This window comes from Danio rerio, chromosome 5 (assembly GCF_049306965.1).
Source record: "Danio rerio strain Tuebingen ecotype United States chromosome 5, GRCz12tu, whole genome shotgun sequence".
NCBI classification, from domain to species: Eukaryota; Metazoa; Chordata; class Actinopteri; order Cypriniformes; family Danionidae; genus Danio; species Danio rerio.
In genome coordinates this window covers 46705514-46728998 of record NC_133180.1, presented here as the reverse complement: position 1 = coordinate 46728998, position 23485 = coordinate 46705514, and the positions used below count along the sequence as shown (strand labels likewise).

The 23485-nt window shown below is 34.0% G+C and overlaps 2 protein-coding genes across 23 annotated transcripts in view; both read left to right on the top strand.

The window, feature by feature from the left end:
- The window catches only part of slc4a4a (solute carrier family 4 member 4a), a 129541-nt gene extending 109419 nt beyond the window's left edge, over positions 1-20122 (top strand). For 11 of the 22 annotated variants that reach the window (XM_073950848.1, XM_073950846.1, XM_073950839.1 and 8 more), the window contains 7 exons: positions 171-349; positions 4175-4247; positions 4338-4406; positions 9290-9463; positions 11976-12140; positions 15881-15960; positions 18189-20122. In XM_073950848.1, coding sequence (XP_073806949.1) covers positions 171-349; positions 4175-4247; positions 4338-4406; positions 9290-9463; positions 11976-12140; positions 15881-15960; positions 18189-18294 — 846 coding nt within the window. In that variant the 3' untranslated portion in view covers positions 18295-20122. 22 annotated transcript variants of the gene reach the window in all.
- Positions 20123-22197: 2075 nt separating this feature from the next.
- npffr2a (neuropeptide FF receptor 2a) overlaps positions 22198-23485 on the top strand; it is a 230925-nt gene continuing 229637 nt past the window's right edge. The window contains exon 1 of the mRNA XM_073950539.1: positions 22198-22301. The gene's annotated coding sequence lies outside the window, so the exon portion shown is untranslated. The remainder of the gene's footprint in view (positions 22302-23485) is intronic.

Genomic DNA, 23485 nt, shown 5'->3' with positions numbered 1-23485 from the left:
TAAAATATATAAACAACACAAACTGTAGTGGTCAACAAGACATAGTCTACCACTATTATCAGCAATTATTGACAGAATTGGTATATTTTGACACAGTTGCCATTAATTGATCACGATTCCTCTGGTCTAATATCATTTTCTAACCACCTGCTTTTGTTTGTATGGTTTAGAAAGGTGCAGGCTATCATCTGGACCTTTTCTGGGTGGCTGTTCTGTTAGCGGTGTGCTCTTTCATGGGTCTGCCATGGTATGTGGCTGCAACAGTTATTTCCATCGCCCACATTGACAGCTTGAAGATGGAGACAGAGACCTCTGCCCCAGGAGAACAGCCCAAATTCTTAGGTGTCAGGTGAGTTCTATGGTGTATAAAAGATAAGAAGATTTCATCTGATCTCTGTGTATCTGTATTGTGTCAGTGTAACACTGAAGAATCTGACTATGACTATAAAGCTTTTATGTCTCTCATGGAGTACAGATTTGGGTGCTGCAGGGGGTCTGTTTAAAGGCTGAATGTTGGACTGAACTCCAGGAGGCTTTATTGATGCAGCTGTAAGCTGAACAAACTTTAAAAAGGCTCAATTGTGTTGAAGCCAGTGTTTAGGTTGTGTTTTTAACACTTCTCGGGTACAGTTAAAGGAGTAGTTAACCCAAAAATGAAAATGACCCCTTAATTTACTCACCCTTAAGCCATCCTCTGCGTATATGACTTTTTTTTTTCTCTCAGACAAAAACACAGTCAGAGTAGTTTTAGATTTTATTTTGGCTCTTCCATGCTGTATAATGGTGGTGGACGACGGCTTTTATTTTGAAGCTTAAAAAAACACATGAATCCATAATCAAACCTTAGCTATGGCCTTTGGTCACAGGTTATTTATTTACGGTCTGTTCCTAAAGTGCAGACCGAGATGGGAAAAAAGGCTTTTAAATTCGCATCACCTTTTGCATGGAATAATCTACAAAGTTGCCATTTAAAGTATTGATTTCATTAAATGCTTTTTAAAAGAAGATAAAGATTTAGAAATTGAAACACAGGCTTATACATATTTAGAATAATTTATTTATCAATGTGTGATTTTTGTTACCTGCTAATTGTTTTTGTTTGTTGTCTGTTAGGGCTATGTGACATGCATACTGCCTAATCTTGGCCAGGACGCTCTTGTAAAAGACATTTTTTAAATCACTGTGTCTTGGTAAAATAAAGGTTATTCAATTCAATTAAATTCACCTTTATTACTACAGCGCTTTTACAATGTGGATTGTGTCAAAGAAACTTTACATCATATATATATATATATATATATATATATATATATATATATATATATATATATATATATATATATATATATATATATATATATATATATATATATATATATATATATATATATATATATATATATATATATATATACAGAATATTATATTGACACAGTGAATATAGTATATTGAAACAGTGTCAGTTCAGTTTTCAGAGTTTAGGTTCAGTTTAGCTCAGTTCAGTGTGGTTTAATATTCAATACTTAAGAGTCCAAACACTGAATAGCAAATCCATCGTTGCGCAGCTCTACACGTCCCGGACCATGCAAACCAGTGGCCACAGCAGCGAGGAAAAAACTTCCACCAATTAGCGAAAGTGAAGATAATAAAAATAATAATAATAATAATAATAATAATCAAACTAACCCATGTGAGAACTTTAATCACTAACCAAATGTCATGTTATGTGTAACACATACAGTATGACGTGTGACATAAGACAAGTAGACACATCTAAGCAGCTTTGTAAGCATAATATACTGTATCGTGTTATACAGTAAAGTCAAAGCTTTTAAAATCTTGTATGTTATCAACGCATTCTGTGATAAACAAACTGTGTGTGGTAAGTGGTTCCCTTGAGACGCGTCTATTCCCAGAGCATCCAGTGATTGGAGTTTATAATTGAAGTGTATTTTGGTACATTTTTTAATTTGCTTGGAACTCCTTTCATTTAGGAAAAAATGAAAAAGGCAATATTTAATCTAGAATGTAGTCATTCTATTATTGCTGATCTTTTGCTATCTAACTGCATGCTATGTAATGAAAATTAAAGGATAATCCCATAAAGGGATTTTCTTTTATTACTTTTATAACTTGATTTACAGAAGCTTTCTTAATAAAAAGCTTGGTGTGGTATTACAATGTGTGTTTTGATTTGTGTTTTTAAATATTACACAAGCTTATATTTTAGCTAACAGTGATAATTAAAATTGGAATTCGTTATTCATGTTTGTGGAGATGGTATCTAATGGGTCCAAGCTCTAAAAATGTCAGCTTATGTCACTGAACAAGCAGCTAAACTCTTAAGCTGCACCTGCGGGTCTGTCACCCTGATAATTGTACTGCAAGTCAGTGTTGATAGAAGCGTCTGCCAGCTGATGTGTTCCCATAATTAAAACAATTATATGCTGCATACGTGCTTGTCTCAAGATTGTATGGCTCTATGCATTAATGCTGTGTGCGGCTGCAAGTGGGCTCTGCTGAAAAAGCAAACCTATTAATTAGAAGTGGGTGTCCACAAATTATATGACTACAACTGTTTTTTTTTAAGAAACAAGTACTTTTATTGAGCTAGGATGCATTAAATCGATCAAACAGCTTTCTAATCATATTTATAATGTTAAATGTTAAAAATTCTGCCATAGTTTACCCACCCTTCACTTGTTCAAAACCTATTTGAGTTTTTTTTTTCCTCTGTTGAACACAAAATAATACATTTTAAAGAATGCTGGTTCCTTGGATCCATTGACTTCCATAGTAGGAACAAAATACTATGGAAGTCAATGGATCCCAGCAACCAGCATTTTCTAAAATATCTTATATCTTAAATGTCTATTCCTGGAGCTTCCAGCAATTGGAGTTTATAATTGTAATGTATTTTGGTCCATTTATTTTCCTTTTTTTATTTCCTTGGAACTATTTCCATTTTTTTTAAATGAAAAAGACAGTATTTAGTCTTAAATGTAGTCCGTCCATTATCTTATAAAGGTTTAAAACCAGATCAGTAAGAATACATTATGAGGTCATTTTAATTTTGGGGTGAGCTATCCCTTTAGGAGATTTCTATTTGAAATAGTCGTTACTATAGGCTTTGTATTCATCAGAGATTTGTTGACAGCAGCCACATCTTTAGGTATATTAGACAGAATAGCAGTGTTTAATATTGATATTAATAATAATTTATTTTTCTTGAGAAAAGCAGCATATTAGAATGCTTTACAATCACAAAAATAACTAACTTTTTAAAATATTTGAACGTAAAACAGTATAAATTGTATTTTTTACTTTGTTCACGTACATGACATCTTCAGGCCATTCACACAGAACATGTCTTTGCATCTAAAAACATTAAAGAATTAAACATTAACTGAAGCACAGTTACTGAGCGCCTGTAAACAAAAGCTCACAATGCTCCTCCTCCGAGTTCTTCTGATTGGTCCACTGCTTTGGAACTGACATTGATGAGCAGCACAGTATGAAAAGTTGAAATTCTGTTAACTTGAAACTTAAAACTTACTGTTCAAGTGCGAGGGGTTGCAAGATGCAAGCATAATGTTCAGGGTTGTGTTTACAATAAAACCAATGCCTAAGTAATGCATTGCAATGGAAACCCATCTTTTGTGTGAATTAGGCATGGGACGATAACCGGTTTCAAGGTTTACCGGAGTTTGGAAAAGTCAAGGTTTTAAAACAGCCAGAATTTTCTGTTATACCATTTCTAATGTGTATGTAAGTTTTTTTGTTTTTTTTATGTTTTTGTGTTGTAAAGAAATCTGTGTTTTTGAAACTAATGAAGGTACCAAAAGTCAATGAATGAGTTTAATTATTTAACCCAACATGTTTACTGTTCCAAAATATTATAAATGTTTTCTAAAATAAAATGTATTTTGTTGATTGTAGGAAAACGTTTTTTTTTTGTTTTTTTTCTCCCAGACAATTAAAATGAACCTTTTTTAGAGCAGTAATCACAATACCGTGATACTGTGAAACCGTGCTATTTTTATCCAAGGTTATCATACAATCAGAAAATTATACCAGCCCATGCCTAGTGTAAATGAGTGATTTTTGTGCAAATAGTGTCAGTTGAAATGTTGAAATGACGATAAATAAAATTCTGTTATCATTTCCTCTTTAGGGAACAAAGAGTCACTGGTGTCATGGTCTTCATTCTCACTGGCATTTCTGTCTTCATGTCTCCAGTTCTCAAGGTAAGATACATTTGTTAAAAACACTGCAGCATCTTTGTCTGTTCTGAATCTCACAATGGCTTTGAATGACTGAATGTTGCTTTCTCATAGTTCATACCCATGCCAGTGCTGTACGGAGTCTTCCTTTACATGGGTGTTGCATCACTCAATGGCGTGCAGGTGAGTTACCAACTGTCTAGTTTCATTTTTTTGAATGTAAAATTTTGAATATAAGAAAGTTTAGTTAAATCCATTCACATTTTAAATGCAGGATATTTCCATAAACAGTACATCTTAAAAATCTTAAGCTGGGCTGATTTAATTTTGTTTAACTTTAATTTAGCTGATTTAAGTGTTTAATTTTGGCCACAATTTAGTTATTCAAAGCAATTTTTAAATGCTTACATTCCTGTAATTTGATTGATATGTTTATTTATGGTGACCTTTAAAGGAAGGAGTTATTAAAAAAAATTATACTGATTAGAAGCACCAATAATTTAAGTGGTATAAATGTGTAGAAGGTGTGGGACCAAAAAAAAAACAAAAAAAAAAACTGGGTTTGATTTTCACAGACAAGATAGGTCATCAGCACATTCCCACTTTGCAGATTGACAGAACATGTGTCCCCTAAAGCAGCTGAAAATGCCAACGCTCTTCCAAAAATTCTCTGCTGTACACTTGAGAGCTTATTTCTGCACTGTGTTTAACTCAGAGTTGAACAATTTCCACCTGCCAGCACATTTAAAAAAACACTGGGTGCATGTCTGCATGATACTACATGTGAAACCTTCTTGTCTTAACACGACAACTACCAGAATGCTATAACTACTGTACTTGAATTACCATCGAAGTCATTCTGAATGTTATCATATAAAAGAGGTCATATTGTCACAGCATATTACATACAAAGCTTCTATTAAGATGTCAAAATAAAATTTAAATGTCTGTCATATGTAGTAATTTCATCACCCTAAAAATGTGATATTTGTGACATGACAGCCTATAAATGTATAGTTAGGCTATTTTAGATCACCTGCGAATGTTTGAGCCCCACTTTAATTTTTGCTTTCACAAGTATTTTTTTTTTTTACTGAATATGCTGTTTATCTGAAGTAAAGTTGTGTTTTTGCTATCAGAAAGTTATGTTTTTGTTATCAGGAAGTTGCTAGGCAACAGAGGCACACAAATTCAAAGTCACAGGGAAACCTTTTGTTGTTGCTAGATCAGATATGGTTGCAGCTGAAGTTAATGAAATTAATTTACAGTATTTATTAAATTTCCCATTAATTGTATTTTATTAACGTCTTCCCCACCCCAACCCTAAACCCAACTTTCACAGTAAAAATATTAATTATTGTTATACAGTGTCATAAAAAATGCTGCTGTATTGATGTGCACATCACACTATTAGCCGGCCGTGTATCCTATCTAGATTTTACCAAAATTAGCAGACACTGAAATGTACAGTATGCGTTGGGCGACGCAGTGGCGCAGTAGGTAGTGCTGTCGCCTCACAGCAAGAAGGTCACTGGTTCGAGCCTTGGTTGGGTCAGTTGGCGTTTCTGTGTGGAGTTTGCATGTTCTTCCTGTGCTTGCGTGGGTTTCCTACGGGTGCTCCAGTTTCCCCCACAGTCCAAAGACATGTGGTAAAGGTGAATTGGGTAGGCTGTATTGTCCATAGTGTATGAGTGTGAATGAGTGTGTATGGTTGTTTCCCAGTGATGGGCTGTGGCTGGAAGGGCATCTGCTGCGTAAAATCGTGCTGGATAGGTTGGCAGTTCATTCTGCTGTGGCGACCCGGATTAAGAAAGGGACTAAGCCGAAAAGAAAATGAATGAATGAATGAAATATATGCGGTCATTTAGAGCACTACGGTAGTTATAAGTAGAAATACTTATAGCTCTCTTGTGTTTAGTAATTTTAATAAAATAACAGCGTTAACAGTGTGTTCATTTATTCATTCATTCATTTTCTTTTCGGCTTAGTCCCTTTATTAATCTGGGGTTGCCTCAGAACCGCCAACTTATCCAGCACGTTTTCACGCAATGGATGCCCTTCCAGCCACAACCCATTACTAGAAACTTCCATTCACATTCATTCACACTCATACACTACGGACAATTTAGCCTAGCCAATTCACCTGTACCTAATGTTTTTGGACTTGTGGTTGAAAACGGAGCACCCGGAGGCTTGAACCAGCGAGGCTAACCCAGCCGAGGCTCGAACCAGCGACCTTCTTGCTGTGAGGCGACAGCACTACCTACTGCGCCACTGCGTCACCTTCAGTCAGATATATCTGTTTTATTTTAACTAAAATATTACAAATATTTCAAAAATTAAAAGTAGTCAAAGTAACTGCCTCTGTAGTTCTAGGGTTAAGAGCCTCATCTTACTACTGGTGTTCTAAACAATGTGCCACTCTCAGAGAAAGCAGCAGCCTTGGAAAAAAAGTGCTTTGGTGGAATTTTTTCTGCAAAAAGCTGGGACACACCAAGCCGACAGTCGGCCATTGGTTTAAATCAATCTGGCTAGTTTGTTTGGTGTGTTCCAAATGTCACATCTCCAGGTTAACCTCAGAGCATTTTGATCCAATTCAACATTTGAAATTGGCATTAGTCATCAGCTAAAGAGAGCACTCTGACTGGGAGGGGGATTTTGCGCCATTGTGCCAAATAATTTTTGAAATTATTCTTATAATTAAAATAAATAGTTTTTGTTAATGTTTATTTTGCATTTTATACGAGTTTAATATTTTATTTTATCAAATAAAAAAATATATACCACCTCTCCCACTCCATTGACCATTTGATTGAGTCGTTGCAGCTGGATATTATTTCGTTGCTTGGTAACAGTCGCATGTTTAACATGGAGAGAATAATGAAGAGATGTGGAGCGCAAACTAGGAAATAAGAAAAAAAGAACAAACAACGCCTTGAAATGAAAACTGCCATGACAAATTGGATAATAAGAGATTGGTAAGCTTAACCCAAACAATTTATATCAAACTTTTAATCAACTTCTAATGTTTTAAGGAGTGCCGGAGCCGTCATATCATTAATTATTCATTATCGTCACCTTGTCACTGCCTGGTTTTGTCCAGGTAGGGGGACAGTGATGCACGACCACTCTTAGACTGCATCCGAAATCGCACTTCCATACTGTATAGTATGTGAAAAGCAGTAGAATTCTATGGTCTAAAGCCATTGGGCTGACGTAAAGTTGACTTTATGCTGGACGCTTGATAGTCATAAATTTCTGGACAGTCAGCTTTAAAAGATGAATTTTTATTTACTGCATTTAAATATTGATTAAAGTAATAGTTATATAGTAAAGAGCAGCAAATGAATCTCAGTTTGATCCACTGTTTTGTTTGATAACAGAGGTGTGACTTCAAGAACGCGCATAATGAAAACACTAGTTTTGTTTACGCTCATTTAAGATAATATTAGTTGTGTTTTAGAATAAACCATGCTAAGATGTACATGTTTAAATATTATTATTATTTGTCAGTTCACACACCCGAATCTCAAAGTATTTGCTTTCATCCATCCTCAAATCATGTGTATATAAGTCGTCTTTATTTCTACGAAGCGCGTCTGTCAGTCAGCACTGTTATACTTGAATTGACTGATTCAGAGGCTGCATAAGGGCGGTGATAGATGCATAAAGCTTTACTGAAAAGGATGTGAATGCAGCCGTTTTTATAATAATTTCAACGTGCTGTCAATCCAAAATAATGCATTCTTTTGCCCTTTAGGACTACCACATCTATCATTTAGTTTTACAAATGATAGACAAAATGTAGTACAAAAAGTACGTTTGGCAAGGCATGTCAAGTTGAAAATGAAATAGAGAAGAAATTTAGGGTGTGATGAGATGTAATTCTTTGTAACTTAACATGCTTACTGTAATTATACTTTTACTACTTCATAGTATATCAGTTGTGTTCAGAACTGCGAAATGCATTTGTTTGAAATATGTTGATAAGGAAAAAAGTATCCTTAATTTATTGATGGAAGTATTTTGATACTGTTGGGGTGGTGGGGATGAAAATTTTAAACCCAAATACCCCTCAGTAAATGTGCCGTTGCGCCCCTGGTGATAATGGTACTAAAGGCTACCTTGTTTATGGTTTGCACGTTCTGGTTTTCCTTTGTGGAATGAGAAAACAGACTATTGCTCCCGCGGGGGCAGAAAACACTCTCATTTTAGACTGCTGCTGTCCGTTTGGTGTGTTCACCGACATGAGCCAAGGGTGCTAGTTTTTGGCATCTGACTCACTGTAATAATTCTGGCTTTGAACTGTAGTGTTTTCTCTCTGGTGAACAAGACATAAATCTTTCTTTCTGTTTTTTTTTTCACCTGATCCTCCGCTCTGCCTGTGCACATTCATGTTTGTTGAAGGAGGCATGGCTTTTGGACAGTGATTGTCCCAAGAGGGCAGAATCTTTAGCTTTAGCAGCTGCTTGCATCTCTGAAATCACCCCACCTTCAAAGCAAGAACCAATAGGGGCACAAAACCTGATGATGCAATAAGCAAGACAACTTCAAACCACCTCAGGGTAAATGTTGAAGTGAGTCATATGGACAGAACAACAATAAGAGAATTGCATTAAGTTATAAAGTGAAAAGGAGTGTTTGTGTTGCAGCCCAATGTATCATGAATGGGCCAACAAGAAATAAGCATTTCAAATACAGTCACTAATTCTAAAACATTGAAGTGAATATGTGGGGAATTTGTTTGAAATACTGATATATATATATATATATATATATATATATATATATATATATATATATATATATATATATATATGAGTTTTGTTATCTTTAATTTCATGTTTACTAATGACAAGGATCTTCGTGTGTGTCCATTTTCATTCCTGATAGTCATACATTCTGACATTATGACAACTGAGTTCTTAAAGTGTGACATGAGAATCATGTTCATAGTCTGACAAGCAACACTAGTAAATAGCTATTAAAAATCAAATATGAACCCGACTTTAGTTAAAATAAGTGTATCTGGTGTAAAAAATAAAGTATTGCTCTTTGGTTCTCAGTTTATGGATCGGCTCAAACTGCTTCTGATGCCTGCCAAACACCAGCCAGACCTGATCTACCTTCGACACGTTCCTCTGAGAAAGGTCCATCTCTTCACCTTCGTCCAGCTGCTCTGTCTGGCTCTTCTCTGGGTCCTCAAGTCCACCGTGGCGGCCATCATCTTTCCTGTTATGGTTAGTCATCTCTTGTAGCCATTTCTTCATCTAAAAATCATCAGCTGTGGCCACACAAACTGAGAGCTCCAGGGCTTGTCAGTTGTTTACTGTAAATCTACTAAAAAGGAACAAAGCTACACTTAAAATTAGACATATGTTGATTTTCACTAATTTTATGTATTGAACATACACAATATAGGGGTACTTCAAAATACCTGTGAATAATTTTAGCATGCTTTTTAAGTGTATTATTGTTTTTGCAGTGGTGTTCATATTGACAATGCCAAATGTTTGAAGACATTCTTGATAGTTTTTATCTTATATTTATTATAATTTATATCATAATTTATATTTGCGCATGTTCTTCAGACCTACTACAATATTGACAAAAATTCTGTCTCTAGACTATTTTAGGGCTTTTGTACACTAATACAGTGTGATAAGGTTCCGTTTGTTAACGTAAGTTCTTTTAACTAAACTTATGATGAAAGGCTCTAAAGCTTTTCCTAATCTTAGGTGCTCTTTAACTAAGAAATTAACAACACCTATGATGAAAATCATCTTTTGTAAGCTGTTTAGACAGAACTGTGTGTAGTATAGTGTGTCCACAGTCATATTGGGGTGATATAAAGACAATTAGTTTCAAATTTTCCCGTCGTTAAAATAGAATCCAAATCCCTCCCATTTTGAGGCCCACCGCGTTGTGACGTATGAGTGCGGTTTCCTCGGCCATCAAATTGATTGACAGCCACGTATTAACGTGTCTCCATAGTAATGCATATAATCATATCAATAAGACAGGACATGCGCAAAGCAACTGGGATTAAAAGATCAGTTGAGCTCTCTGTGATCATCAATCATCATCAAATGTGATCAAGAATGAGCTTTACAAGTGTCAAACGTTTTTAAAACAGTGCATGTTTGTAAAGAATTACAGCAATTTTACCGTCTTTGCTTCACCACAACCGCATGCCAGTACAATTATAAAAGAACAAGGATTCAATCCTGGTTTGTAGACGTTAATTAAAGACAGCAGTGGATATTAATGTGTATCCTGTCACATTTGCCATGTAAAAACAGTGCAAAGGGGTAGAACTAGTCCTAAAGGCACAGTCAACAAAAACAGCTCCATTGTGTTCAGAGCAGAAAAATGCAATATTCTGAAAGGTATAATAAATAATCTGATGGGTTTGAGCTGAAACTTTACAGACACATTCTGGAGACACAAAAGACTCATCCTAAATCTTGAAAAAGGGGTAAAATAGGTGCCCTTTAATGAGGGTGTTTATGCAAGGATTAAGTTTACACGTATTAGCAAGTGCATGTGGGCGTATCCAGTTTCATATTTATGCAAGTTTTATATATATTGTTTTGAACACCCAATAGTATACTGTAGGTATATTTGCGAGTAATTTATAATTGTATATGTCATAATTGCCATTGATCTATGTTGGGAAAGATGGTTGGTGAACTACAGATCTGTGATGAACTACAATTCCCTGCATTCTGCTTTGCACACACCGGACTCCATTTCCATTAATCACACACACACACACACACACACACAATCACACACACACACACACACACACACACACACACACACACACACACACACACACACACACACACACACACACACACACACACACACACACACACACACACACACACACACACACACACACAGCTGAGACCCGTTATCATGGATTGGACTATAAATAGATCTTGCTTGTCTGAGTGTTTGGATGTCATGTGGAGGTTTTGTTATGTCGATGTTCCAGAGCCTGAGTCTTGTTTGAGTTTTGTTTGTTTTTTTTCTGTTTGTTTATTTGATACTTTGTAAGACATCACGAAGACTGCATCATTAAATTTGCTCTTGAATCCTATCTTTTGTTCTCGTCTCATCATCGCATCGTGACAGAATGGAGTCCGATGTGTGCAAAGCAATGCATGGAATTGTAGTTCACCACAGGTCTGTGGTTCACCAACGATCTTTCCCAACATAGATCGATGGCAATCATGACAGTATATGCACATTTTGTGTATGTGTTGATAAGTTTGATTTAAGTTCTACACGGCACATAATTATTAACATTGTAACTGTAATAAACAGTAAATCTCACTGTTGATTTCAATCCTCTCACTAACATTTGCCATTTAGATTTTATTGTAAATTGTTACCTATTGTACTCTATAATACATTTTGCAATTTAATTTGTTTAAAACATTTGTTTACTCTGAACATGTATGCACAAAAAAGCTATGCGATTAGTATTTTTTTTTGGTTATTATACAGTACCTGTTAAAGTACCTTTTTTTGAAGATTAAATAAATATAATACCATATATCATGATGAAAACTTTAACAATTATTCACATCATGAACATTTGACACCGTCATAAGCCTACATACATTATCAGTCAGCAATAACATCTACAGACACTGAGGTGCAATATCTCTGCAATTCACATCTGTTGTATTGTATGTGCCAACTAAAAGGTCATCAATTGCTGTTGTCATTGGTCAGATCTTGGCTCTGGTAGCTGTGAGGAAGGCGCTGGACTATATTTTCTCTCAGCATGACCTCAGCTTCCTGGATGACGTCATACCCGAGAAGGACAAGAAAAAGAAGGAAGATGAGAAAAAAAAGAAAAAGAAGAAGCAAGGGAGCATTGACAGCGACATGGAAGATGTGAGTGCCCCGAAAAAGCTTTTGTTTTTGCATTAGTTTTAACACTTTATACTTTGGAAAATGTGTTCATTACTTGGCTTTAAAAGGTTATATGAATAATTCAGAAGGTTGTTTAGAACGATATGCAAATATGTGCTGCTGACATTCTTTTCTATCCAAATAAGTGCACAAAAAAACAAAAACAAAAAAAATGACAGAGTGAAGAAAGCATCTGTTCATAGTGATGTTGATGTTTGCACAAGCTCTGCAATCCACCACATGCTGACGGATGATTGATTTTACACAGTTGATTATAACATATAGCATTTACGTAAATTTGTGACCATGGACCAAAAAAATCTACTATTTTTTGGCAAATTTTAGGGAAAATTATGGATTTTCTTTAATCCCAAACGTCATTAGAATAATAAGTAAGGATCGATGAAGTAAAGTTCAATGTAGATATTTTGTAAATGTGCTGTTGTAAATAATCAAAACGTTTCATTGTGCTTTGCTAGGAACTTAATTTGATTTATGTTTTTGTTTAGTTTTTCTTTTCAGATTTTCAAATAGTTATATCTCAGGCAAATATTGTCGTATCCAGTGCTTAATTTGTAAATGAATAATATCCGGAAGAAATACAGAAAATTAATTATTTTGTGCAATATAACGTTATGGGCCAGCCATGGAAAACAAACAAACAAACAAACAAACATGTAGCTACAAACATAAATCATATGAAACATCACTATTCAGTTTACTAACACCACTGACATTCAGTTCACTTCACTATTATGTGCCAAACAAACATGACTCATTTTGTCTAATCTTCAAGAAGAGTTACTTTTTCCGTCATGTTTCCTGGCTGACCTGACTCACTTTGCTTCTTTCTCACAATATCCTGATCCAGGGGTGCAGTTTTATCTCCTCTTGATCAGGTTTATTATTTTAAAAAAAACAAAAAAAAAAAAAAAACATATATATATTGCTTGATTGCCTCTGGAATTTTGAAAGTACAAATATTAGTATAGTTAGGCCATTATGCCTTCATGGCAGCACTGTGATGCAGTGGGTAGTGCTGTCGCCTCACAGCAAGAAGGTTGCTGATTCGAGCCTTGGCTGGGTCAGTTGGCATTTCTGTGTGGAGTTTGCATGTTCTCCCCGTGTTCCTGTGGGTTTCCTCCAGGTGCACTGGTTTCCCCCACAACTGTAAAGACATTTGCTATAGGTGAATTGGGTAAGCTAGATTGTCCAAAGTGTATATGTTTGAATGAGTGTGTTTGGGAGTTACTTAGCGATGGGTTGCAGCTGGAAGGGCATCTGCTGCGTATATATGCTAAAAGGTTGGTGGTTCATTCCGCCATGGTGACCCAAGATTCATTTAGGGACTAAGCCGAAAAGAAAATGAATCAATGACTATGCCATTATTTATTTTTGCTGCTCACTGCGCGTAAAAACAATCACCAACCAATGAGAGTGATTGTAAACATAAGAAAGCTGATTGGTAGAAAGTGACTACCTTTATGTGTACACTCAACATAGCTTTGCTCGCTGTTTTTCACTCAGACTCATTCACATTCTCTCACTCTTACATGCTCGCTCACACACACACACACACACACACACACACACACACACACACACACACACACACACACACACACACACACACACACACACACACACACACACACACACACACATACACATATGCAGGTCTTCACCGCGCAATAGTTCAATTGAAATATCAATTCAAATAAAATAAATTAAAATAAGTAATTAAAAGCAAAACACAAATATTTGACATTTCCCGGACATTTCCTCAAATTAAGCACTGGTCTTATCCTAACAAAATATGACTGAATGGATAGCTTGTTTTTTCAACTTTCAGATAATACATGAATCTCAGTTTCCAAAATGTTTCATCAGACATAAAATGTGGAAGGTTTTCTTTTTTGAAGATATGTTACAAGCTGTTTACACATGGGAATATAAGGGTGATTAATTATTCGAAAAAAATGTTACAAATATTTATTTATTTTGATGCATTATTATATATAAATTATGGACCGTATGTTCTAATGACATTCATTTATTTATTTATACAATTTTATTTTTATACAATGTTTTTTATTTTGTGTTTGAACAACAACAAATCTGGACAGTACAGGACAGTACAGAAATCAGGTTCTTGACTAAAAGTACAGATAGCCTAATAAAAAATGACTCCAGTAGAAGTATAAAGTCTTCAATTTTAATATTATTCAAAGTACAAAAGTTATTGATTTTAATTTTAAAAAATCAATAACTTACCTCATTTAATAAAACTAAGTAATGCATGTAAAATAACTTACTGATGCATGATTATTTTGCAAGGAAAATGAAAATTGTAAAACTTGTTAAGCTCTGATAACGATACGGATTATTCAAATGTGCAAACGTGAAATGACATTCACATTTAAGCCCATTCAAATCAATTTGTAAAATAAGTGAATCATTTACTGGAGACTCTGAATTCATCATTTGCATCAATGAGCTGTTGACTCATGAACATATCAGTTCAATTTACAAACTATTTGTTCAGTGCAATTTGTGAACTAATTAAAGAGGGTAATCTATAACATTCAACATTCAACAAACTCACTATCTCCTCTGTGAGCAGGTGACAGTTTCTCCCCTTCAAAATAACTTTTAATTCAGCTTTCTTCAGGAAATTTAATAGAGTATTAATGTATAATATTATGTTTTGGACTGTAGTGAAGTAAATAAAAATACTCTAATGAGTTCTTACATTAGTGAAGTAAAAATGCTCTCAGTAGTTACTGTCCACCACTGGAAAATATTTCAGGAACAAAACAATAAGATTACAGAAGCGCGAAAGCCTTAGCAGAACATGAAAAAAACAACCTACTGTAATAGCAATTTCCAGATTGTTTAGTTTAGTTTAATGCTTTAAATGAATCTTTGGGGGAAGTATGTTGTTGTATACAGGCACAGATTGTAAAGCTCTTTTTGACTGTTTCTCCCTGTGCAGTCTGACTATCCTTACAATGAGAATGTCCCCAGCATTAAAATCCCAATGGACATGATGGAGCAGGAGCCTTTTTTAGGAGATAAGGCCTCTGACAGTGAGTAGCCGTTACCCGGGGCCTCAGCTCGACCTGCAGCTCTTTAATGATTCAGCATGAGTGTTTGCTTTCTCTTTCTTATGTATGCGGTGCACAATGACACTTTGCTCCTGTCGCACAATGCCCCTGGCGTTTGTCAACTGACAGCTTCATTACCTCTTCCTGCCCTGTCCTAATCTTTTTGTTTTACTTTTGACTTCTGGTTTACTTTTACACCTTGCTTGTGCCACTATTGTTTCTTGCTAATGTAAATTTAGGGATCTTTTTAATACTTTTGAATATTCTTTATTTTTAAAGAGGATTATTACCAAGGCCGGTAAACATCAGTCCTTTTCTATTCACTAAATCTTTTTCGTTGACTTATCCTGTTTTCTTTCCTACTAAATCCTGTATCTTAATTTGTAGTTGTATTAGTCTTAATGACCTACTAATGTAAATGCTAATTTAAACAATTCCATTAAATCCCATCACACACGGGAAATAAAATCCTTGCATGTTTTATTTATTCTTCAGTGGTTCTGTTTTGGTGTTCGTTGCATGCATCTGCTGGTGCTTTTCATCTAAATGGCATGTATGCATGATGGTGGTGTTCAGTTCATGTGTTGATAATAATGGACCGTGTCCTTCTTACAGGAGAAAAGTCCGCTTCAATCCTGGACCGATATTCATCGTGCTGAAAAGCGCCACTACTTTCAGTCCAGTCCAATGTCAAGGTGCGCATCTTAAACTGTTATGAAGCAGCAGTGATGTAATAGTGGAAGGATAACACTGACGATACTTAGAAAGTGAATTACATTTTTTTATGAAATACAGTGCTCAGCATAATTGAGTACACACATTTAAAAAAAAAAAAAAAAAAAAAAAAAAAAAAAATATATATATATATATATATATATATATATATATATATATATATGTATGTATGTATGTATGTATGTATGCATGTATGTATTTTTATCCATTTCTCAGTGAATATAGGCAATGTGTTTTGGTGCATTTAAACAAAACTATTTATATAACAGATATTTTTTATTAAAATATTATTTTAGTGACCAAAACATGCTAGAAAATGAAAGACATTACAATTAAATTTAAGCTAAATATTACAAAAAAAAAAACATAATTAAAAAAAAAAAAATATATATATATATATATATATATATAAATATATATATATATATATATATATATATATATATATATATATATATATATATATATATATATGTTATATATATATATATATATATATATATATATATGTATACACACACACACACACACACACACACACACACACACACAGTGTGTTTTAGTACTTTAGTAGTTTAAACAAACTGCAAACGTCATTTTTTAAGTGTACCTCTGTGTGGCATCAAAATTTTATCCAGTAAGTTTTATATTTGTTTACACAGTTTAAGACATAATTATTATCCCTTCTGGGTTTTTCAAATATTTCCCATTTGATGTTTAACTAAGAAGGTTTTTCAACACTAATCGTTTGTAACTAATTTCAGTCTCAACTTATTTTTTTGTATCAATCATGCTATTAACATACCAATAACTAAGACTTTTAGTTGAATTAACTACTATTTAGCTGCTAATTAATAGTTAATAAAGTAATAGCTGCACTGTACATTTTTGAGCTGAATCAAATTAACCCAATGAGTGCATTGAACTTATGGTATGTTAAACTGAGTTAACAGTTTTCATAGCTTATAAAATTAATTTAGAACATAATTAACTTAGTTTAATCAGTTACAGTGAACTAAAAACATATGCTGTTCAAATCATTTTTACAATGTGGGTTAAGCTATTAGGTAATAAGGATGTAAGATAAGATTATACTTTCATAAGTGCTAACAAACCATTAATATCTTAATAATAGGCCAATATTATGCCAGTAGTAAATAGTGTGAATTGTTACTCAAACTACAGAGTTATTTTATTATCAACCATTTTTTATTTTTTTATTTTTTTTTTATCTTTGTCATAATGAAAGTACGGAAAATTTTACAGGATGCTAGTATTTAGCAATTTAAAGGCTAACTAAGTACTTAGATAATTCGGCAAGTCATTTTTACAATAGTGGCTTGTTCTGTCGCCAATCATAAAAAAAATACATAAATATCTTAAATGGAAGTATTAAAAGACTTTTATTCAAACAAGATTTTATCCAGAAGAAACATATAACAGCAAATACTATTAGATGTCATCTTTAAAAATAAAAAATGTGAAAAATAATTGTAAATAAAATAAGGAGGGGCTAATCATTTTGTCTTCAACTGTACACTCTCAGAAATAAAGGTACGCGACCTGTCACTGGGGTGGTACCTTTTCAAAAAGTACACGTTTGTACTTAAAGGGTCCATATTGGTTCTTTAAAAGTAAATATTAGTACCTACATTTTTTAAAGGAACACTTTTGTACTTTTTGGGTACTAATATGTGCACTTAAGGTATCAATATGGACCTTTAGGTACAAATGTGTACCTTTTGAAAAGGTACCACCTCAGTGACAGCTCATGGATCTTGATTTCTGAGCGTGTAGAAAGTGGATTTGCACTTTTTATTTCTAGCAAGAAATTTGTCTGGGCTTTATGGTTACAGTACATACAGTAACATCACCTCTATTATCACGTACAGTCAAAAAATATCTTTTGCAGCTTTTCTAAACTACTTATTTAAACCAGTTGAAACAACACTGCTCTTAAGGTTTTTGGGACAACTTCATTTGTTTTCTAGTTCAATCCACTTACATTTGTAAAAGCGATCAAGTTAACTTGCATGAAGGAACAACATGAATGAATTATGTGGAATGCAGATTTTTTTACAGTATACAAATAATGCATTTAGAGATCTGAATTGAAATTGTTTGGGGGAAAAAAACTAGTGAATTTCAATTATTCAGAAATTGATTTGATTTGATTTATTTTTTCCAGTTCAGAGAGACTGCCGTTAAATGTGCCTCAGATTAAAATTGAAATGGACCCAGATGACAACAATGGCTTCTTCTGGAGGAGTCGAGGGTCCGAGACGTCCATCTAACGCTCCAACTCTTCCCATCTGCAGAAAGCCATTTGCCAAGGGACGTTTTGTAAAGCCTGTTCCCCAACACAGAACCCTTCTGTGAAGACTAAAGAAAGGCTGAGAAACAGCTGCCGTCGGATTATTTTCCTCTAAATGTTTCTCAGCCTCCTATGCTTCTGTTCAGTTATTTTACCTGGAAGACAATGATAGTGTTTGTTTTACAAGTGAAATTACTAAACCTACACACAGGAGCCTGAGAAATCATTTAGAAGACTAATTTAGACGGCACTTAGAGGTTTTTGCATCTGAACTCCTCACTCGTCTTCCACTCAATTAATCACTTCGGTTTGCAAGTTGTCATCCTTAAACTACTATGCAATTCAGTTCATTGTTTCACTGTAGAGAAATGCTGTAGCTGCTTTCCAACGAGTATTCCCTCCATTGTCCATCTAATATAATACAAGTCTTTACCAAATTCACTTAACATGCCACTATTTTTTCCTCTATTTTTTGCTGCTCTACCTCTTTTTGAAATGGTAGGCATTATGTAAAGAATAATAATAATAATAATAATAATAATAGCTTTTACATTTTTTTATTTGTATTTTTATTTGCACGGCATGAAATTTTATTGTTGATCTTTTTTAGTGTACATGAAACTACACACTTCTGTTATAATGAGAGAAAACAACTGTGACATAATATATTGTACTATTTAACTATTTTAATGATTAACTTTTTAATGATGGTTAATGCTATCAACGTTGATCCTGCTGTTTAATATCTGTTATCACATTTCAGTTGTCTGCTTTCACAAACTATGTTCATGCTTCATTATCCAAACATGGAGTTCACCCAGAAAAAAAATCTGTCATCATTGACTCCACATCAGTTTTAGTTTCTTTCTTCTGCTGAACATCAATTAAAATATTTCGAAGAATGCTTTAAACATTTTTTCATAATATTTATCCAGAAAGAAGAAACTCATAAAGGTTTGAACCACATCATGGGGAGTAAATGTACATTTATTTATTTTTGGCTGAACTATTCCTTCAAATAAGCCTAATAATTAGCTTTCAAAACATGTTTTCATTTGCTTTCTCACGTGCTTATGGAAAACATGAAATATCAACATGTGTAAACCTCATGTACTTCCAGGTCGGTTGACCTGCAAATTATTTACTGTACCTAAGTGGCTTAAACCTGAATTGCAATAATACATAAAATTCCTTTAGGTTTAAGATTGTCTCATGTAATTCAGATCACTTTTTATTTTATTTGTGCATTATTTACGTGATGTCTAGTCATTGAATGTCATATTACAAGTTGTGTCATTTGTATAAAAAAGGAGAAAAAAATATAAAAAAATCAACAGTGTGGTACATGCTTTGGACGGAAAATGAAGCTTGAGGTGTGGATTGAAAAAAATGTGTCATACGGTGTAATGAACAACCCAATATCATGTTGATTCCAACTAATTATTGTCATTATTCTCATCGTCCTGTCATTTTTCTTACTTTTTTGGAAAAAACATTATGGAAAAAAATACATAAATCTATACAGATAGTTTATGGTATTTTCAGAATCAGTTTCTTTTAACCTTGTAAGTATAAGATTTTTAACTTATATTTTTGGGGGTACAAAAAAACAGATGAAATATATTGTGAAAGCACGTCTGGGGAAATTCTTGAAGGTTAAACAATGCTACATATTAATTGTAGAGAGTGTAACACTGATACATTTTTAATCAAGTTTTGTGACTTTTTAGAACAAAACAGCTGAAATTATTTTAGAGTTTATATTTTTCAAATGAAATGAACATTAAAAAAATGAACAATTTATTAAATAGTCTCCTTGTTTCTTTCAATGTGTGTGTGTGTTTTATGTTTGTTTCTTCTATCAAATTTGTTCTACATTGTACAAATAGCATACAAATCACACATGTAAATATTTTATAGCTTCAAATGTATTAATCCATACAGCTGCTTGCTATTATATTAACACAAATCTGATTTAAAATGCTACTCCATCCATCAGTATTAAAAGGGGGGCATGGGTGGGTTTTTAGCCTCTCTGTGTACTTTGTGACATTTACAAATAACAATAAATGACATTTGTATTCATTGCAAAACATTTCATGTTAAACATTACACATATGTAAGATTTGGGCAATTGGGATGTTCGCATGATGTAGATGAGTGTTTTTTTATTGCATAACAAGAACAATAGTATACAAAAATGAGGAATACAATGTTTACTTTTTTTACATCAAAGCAACTAATCAGTATATATATATATATATATATATATATATATATATATATATATATATATATATATATATATATATAAATTTTTTTAAATAAAATTACAGGGGATATAGAAATTACAAAAAATTGGATACATTCTTAAAGCTTTTTTTATTTTTTGTGTCTTTTAGGCTTATCATTGGACCATTTTTGTTTGTGTACATGGAACTTCCCATATATTATCATTAAATTAAAAAAAATTGCTTCAAAGTTTTGTTATTATTGTTGTAGATCAAAAAATCTTTACAAGAAAACTGAATTTTTAATTTTGTAAGTTTAAATATAAGATATTCAATATCAAACCAAAACATTTGGGTATGTGCATTCAAAAAATAGATGTTTTATCGATTTCTCCTCTAATTCACAAAAAGTGCAAGTAGATTCCATGTCTCTAACAAATTTCTTAACAACTTCTTTGACTGGATAAATTAAATGTAATAGTTTTTGTCACTTCTTAATTTATTGGTGAGACATTATTGACTAGGTAAGTTCCAAACTTTTTTCCACTCAATTTGCTCAAATAAGGAAAAAGATTTTCATTTCGGCTACAATGTGGTTCAGCATAACTTTTTAATGTAATAATGATGTAGATGAGTGCTGCTGTATCTGATGAGTGCATGTTTTACATCTCGAGCGGTTCACTGAAGATGGCACAATGTCACCATCAAGTGTTCGTCAATCGTCAATGCTGCACAGAGGAATTATTTTCTTTTTTTACAAACATCTTCCAACGTCTTGCTCAAATATCACATTGGCCAATTGTGACATTTGAGCAAGAAGTTGTCGCTTTCTTTCCAAACTCGTGCCTGTTTTTATTAAATGTTATCTTCACCGAAGTGCGTCAGTTTAACCATGTAATCACGTAAAGATCTCTCCCTAGTTTAACGTCATGCAGTGTTTAAAATAACACTCATATTAATTAATTAAATTAGCTTCCATCATTCAAGTGGATCAATTGATATCTGGGTAAAAGGTTTGGTCACTGGAGGGCTTTAAGTCCGAATTCTTTCAAAAGCACTGACTGTCTGACATTCTCACCATATTCTCCTGCAGGTTTATCGTGAGTACCGGGAGAATTCCAGGCGGGCATATATATGCTGCGAGGGCCGGTGTCTTTAGCTGCTTGTAGTGCACTTTCAGCAGTCGCACTTTTTTAATTAATTAATTTATTTTACAATATCTCACTCTTTTAGTCATTATTTTACCGTAGCTGCTCTACTCTTTTTTTGTATTTGTTTCTCTCAGACCCATGAGCAGAATGCAGTCTGCACTGCAGGTTAATGATGACGTAATTATCATTCGACACCAACAGCGGCATAACCATTTGTTAAGAGAAACGCAAGAGATGAAAAGTTCTTAATAAAAAGCGCAACGTTGGCGCTAAATTAAAAAAAAACTGGGTACATTTCGTTAAAACCAGTAGAGTACAGCAACACATGAAGACGAAACGGCCGTAAGTTAACGTTAAGCTAGGAGCAGTGCAAACGATGTCTACTCTGACTGCAAACCACCGTTCATGTTCATGTATCAAACTTTTTCTTGTACTGTAGCTCTTCAGCAGCAGCAGTCTCTAGACCAGTTTGCTTTTAACAGTGAAGAGCCGAGATGAGCCGAGAGTGCAGCTACTCCAGTTGTGCAGGATCATACTATTGGATGAGCCAGGCCCCATAACATAACAACGCACCACCCATGAGCCCAGCATACAAGAATGGACAGGTAGGATTGTCACTATAAGAATCCAAATAATGAATATTACATCTGCTTAATGAACAATGCCCTGAGACAATTAATGAAATTAGATGATTCATTACATTAATAAATCTAACAACTTGATCAGAAAAGCTAAAAGGGGGGAAAAGATGAAGCCATCATTAGAAAGTAATACTGTGGTTTAACATGTCTGGCAGATAACATGACTAACGCTACTTGTTTTTTTTCTTTATTTGTGTTTAAAGACTAGATATCTGTAAAAAAAAAATTGCACAGAATATATATTCAGATATAGCAGAAAAGGACATTGTGATGTTTTACTGTAAAAATATAATTTAATGCAGTGCTTTTTGTTTGTTTTATGTCCACTTTATATCGTATCTCAGCCAGACACTTAAATTAGCTGTTTTTTTAAAGAAATCATATACCTTAAACGTGGGGCATATGTGGATCACAATTACCCAGAAGACCAGGGTCTGGCTGACAGTGCATATACCCCATTGCATTTTTTACAAAAGGAGTATTTTCTCGAAGAAAGAAACCTAGTATTTTCTCCCCATGTAAACTACTTGACAATCAAGGATACGTTTACTTGCATTGCAGCACTTGGAGTCAGCATCTCTTGAGAGAGGCCAGGAAAGAATACATGGGCCAATCATTGTTCTGTCCATTCAATAAAGATAATAATCTTGCATCTTCCGTAGAAGATATCAAGGACCATAAACAATGAAGTCTTTAAGTATTCTATGAACACCTGGCTAGCCACACTACCTTATTGAAAGCCACCACTGTGTTTACCTTATAATCAGGCCTATGCAACGATTCAGTTGTAGTCTCTGAGAAATATACAGAAATTTAATCTCACTAAATGGAATTTATGAAGAGAATACTTAACAGTACAAGAAGTCAAAAGCCCCTTTCACACATACAGACCTTTTCACACATACAGACCGGAAAGGTTGTATGTGTGAACAGGTCCTTTTTGAAAATACCGGTAAATTCGTTCTGGCTATTTTCCGGAAAGAGAAGTTGTAACATTACCGGCAATTTGCTAGAATGCTGCGCTGTGTGAATGCAGAAGGAAGATTACCGGAATAAGCGCGTGCACGTCTAGAACGTGCTGACGTGAGACGTCTGCTTTAGCCAATCACAACAGACAGACGTATTTACATCCGTGCGGTTTATGAATA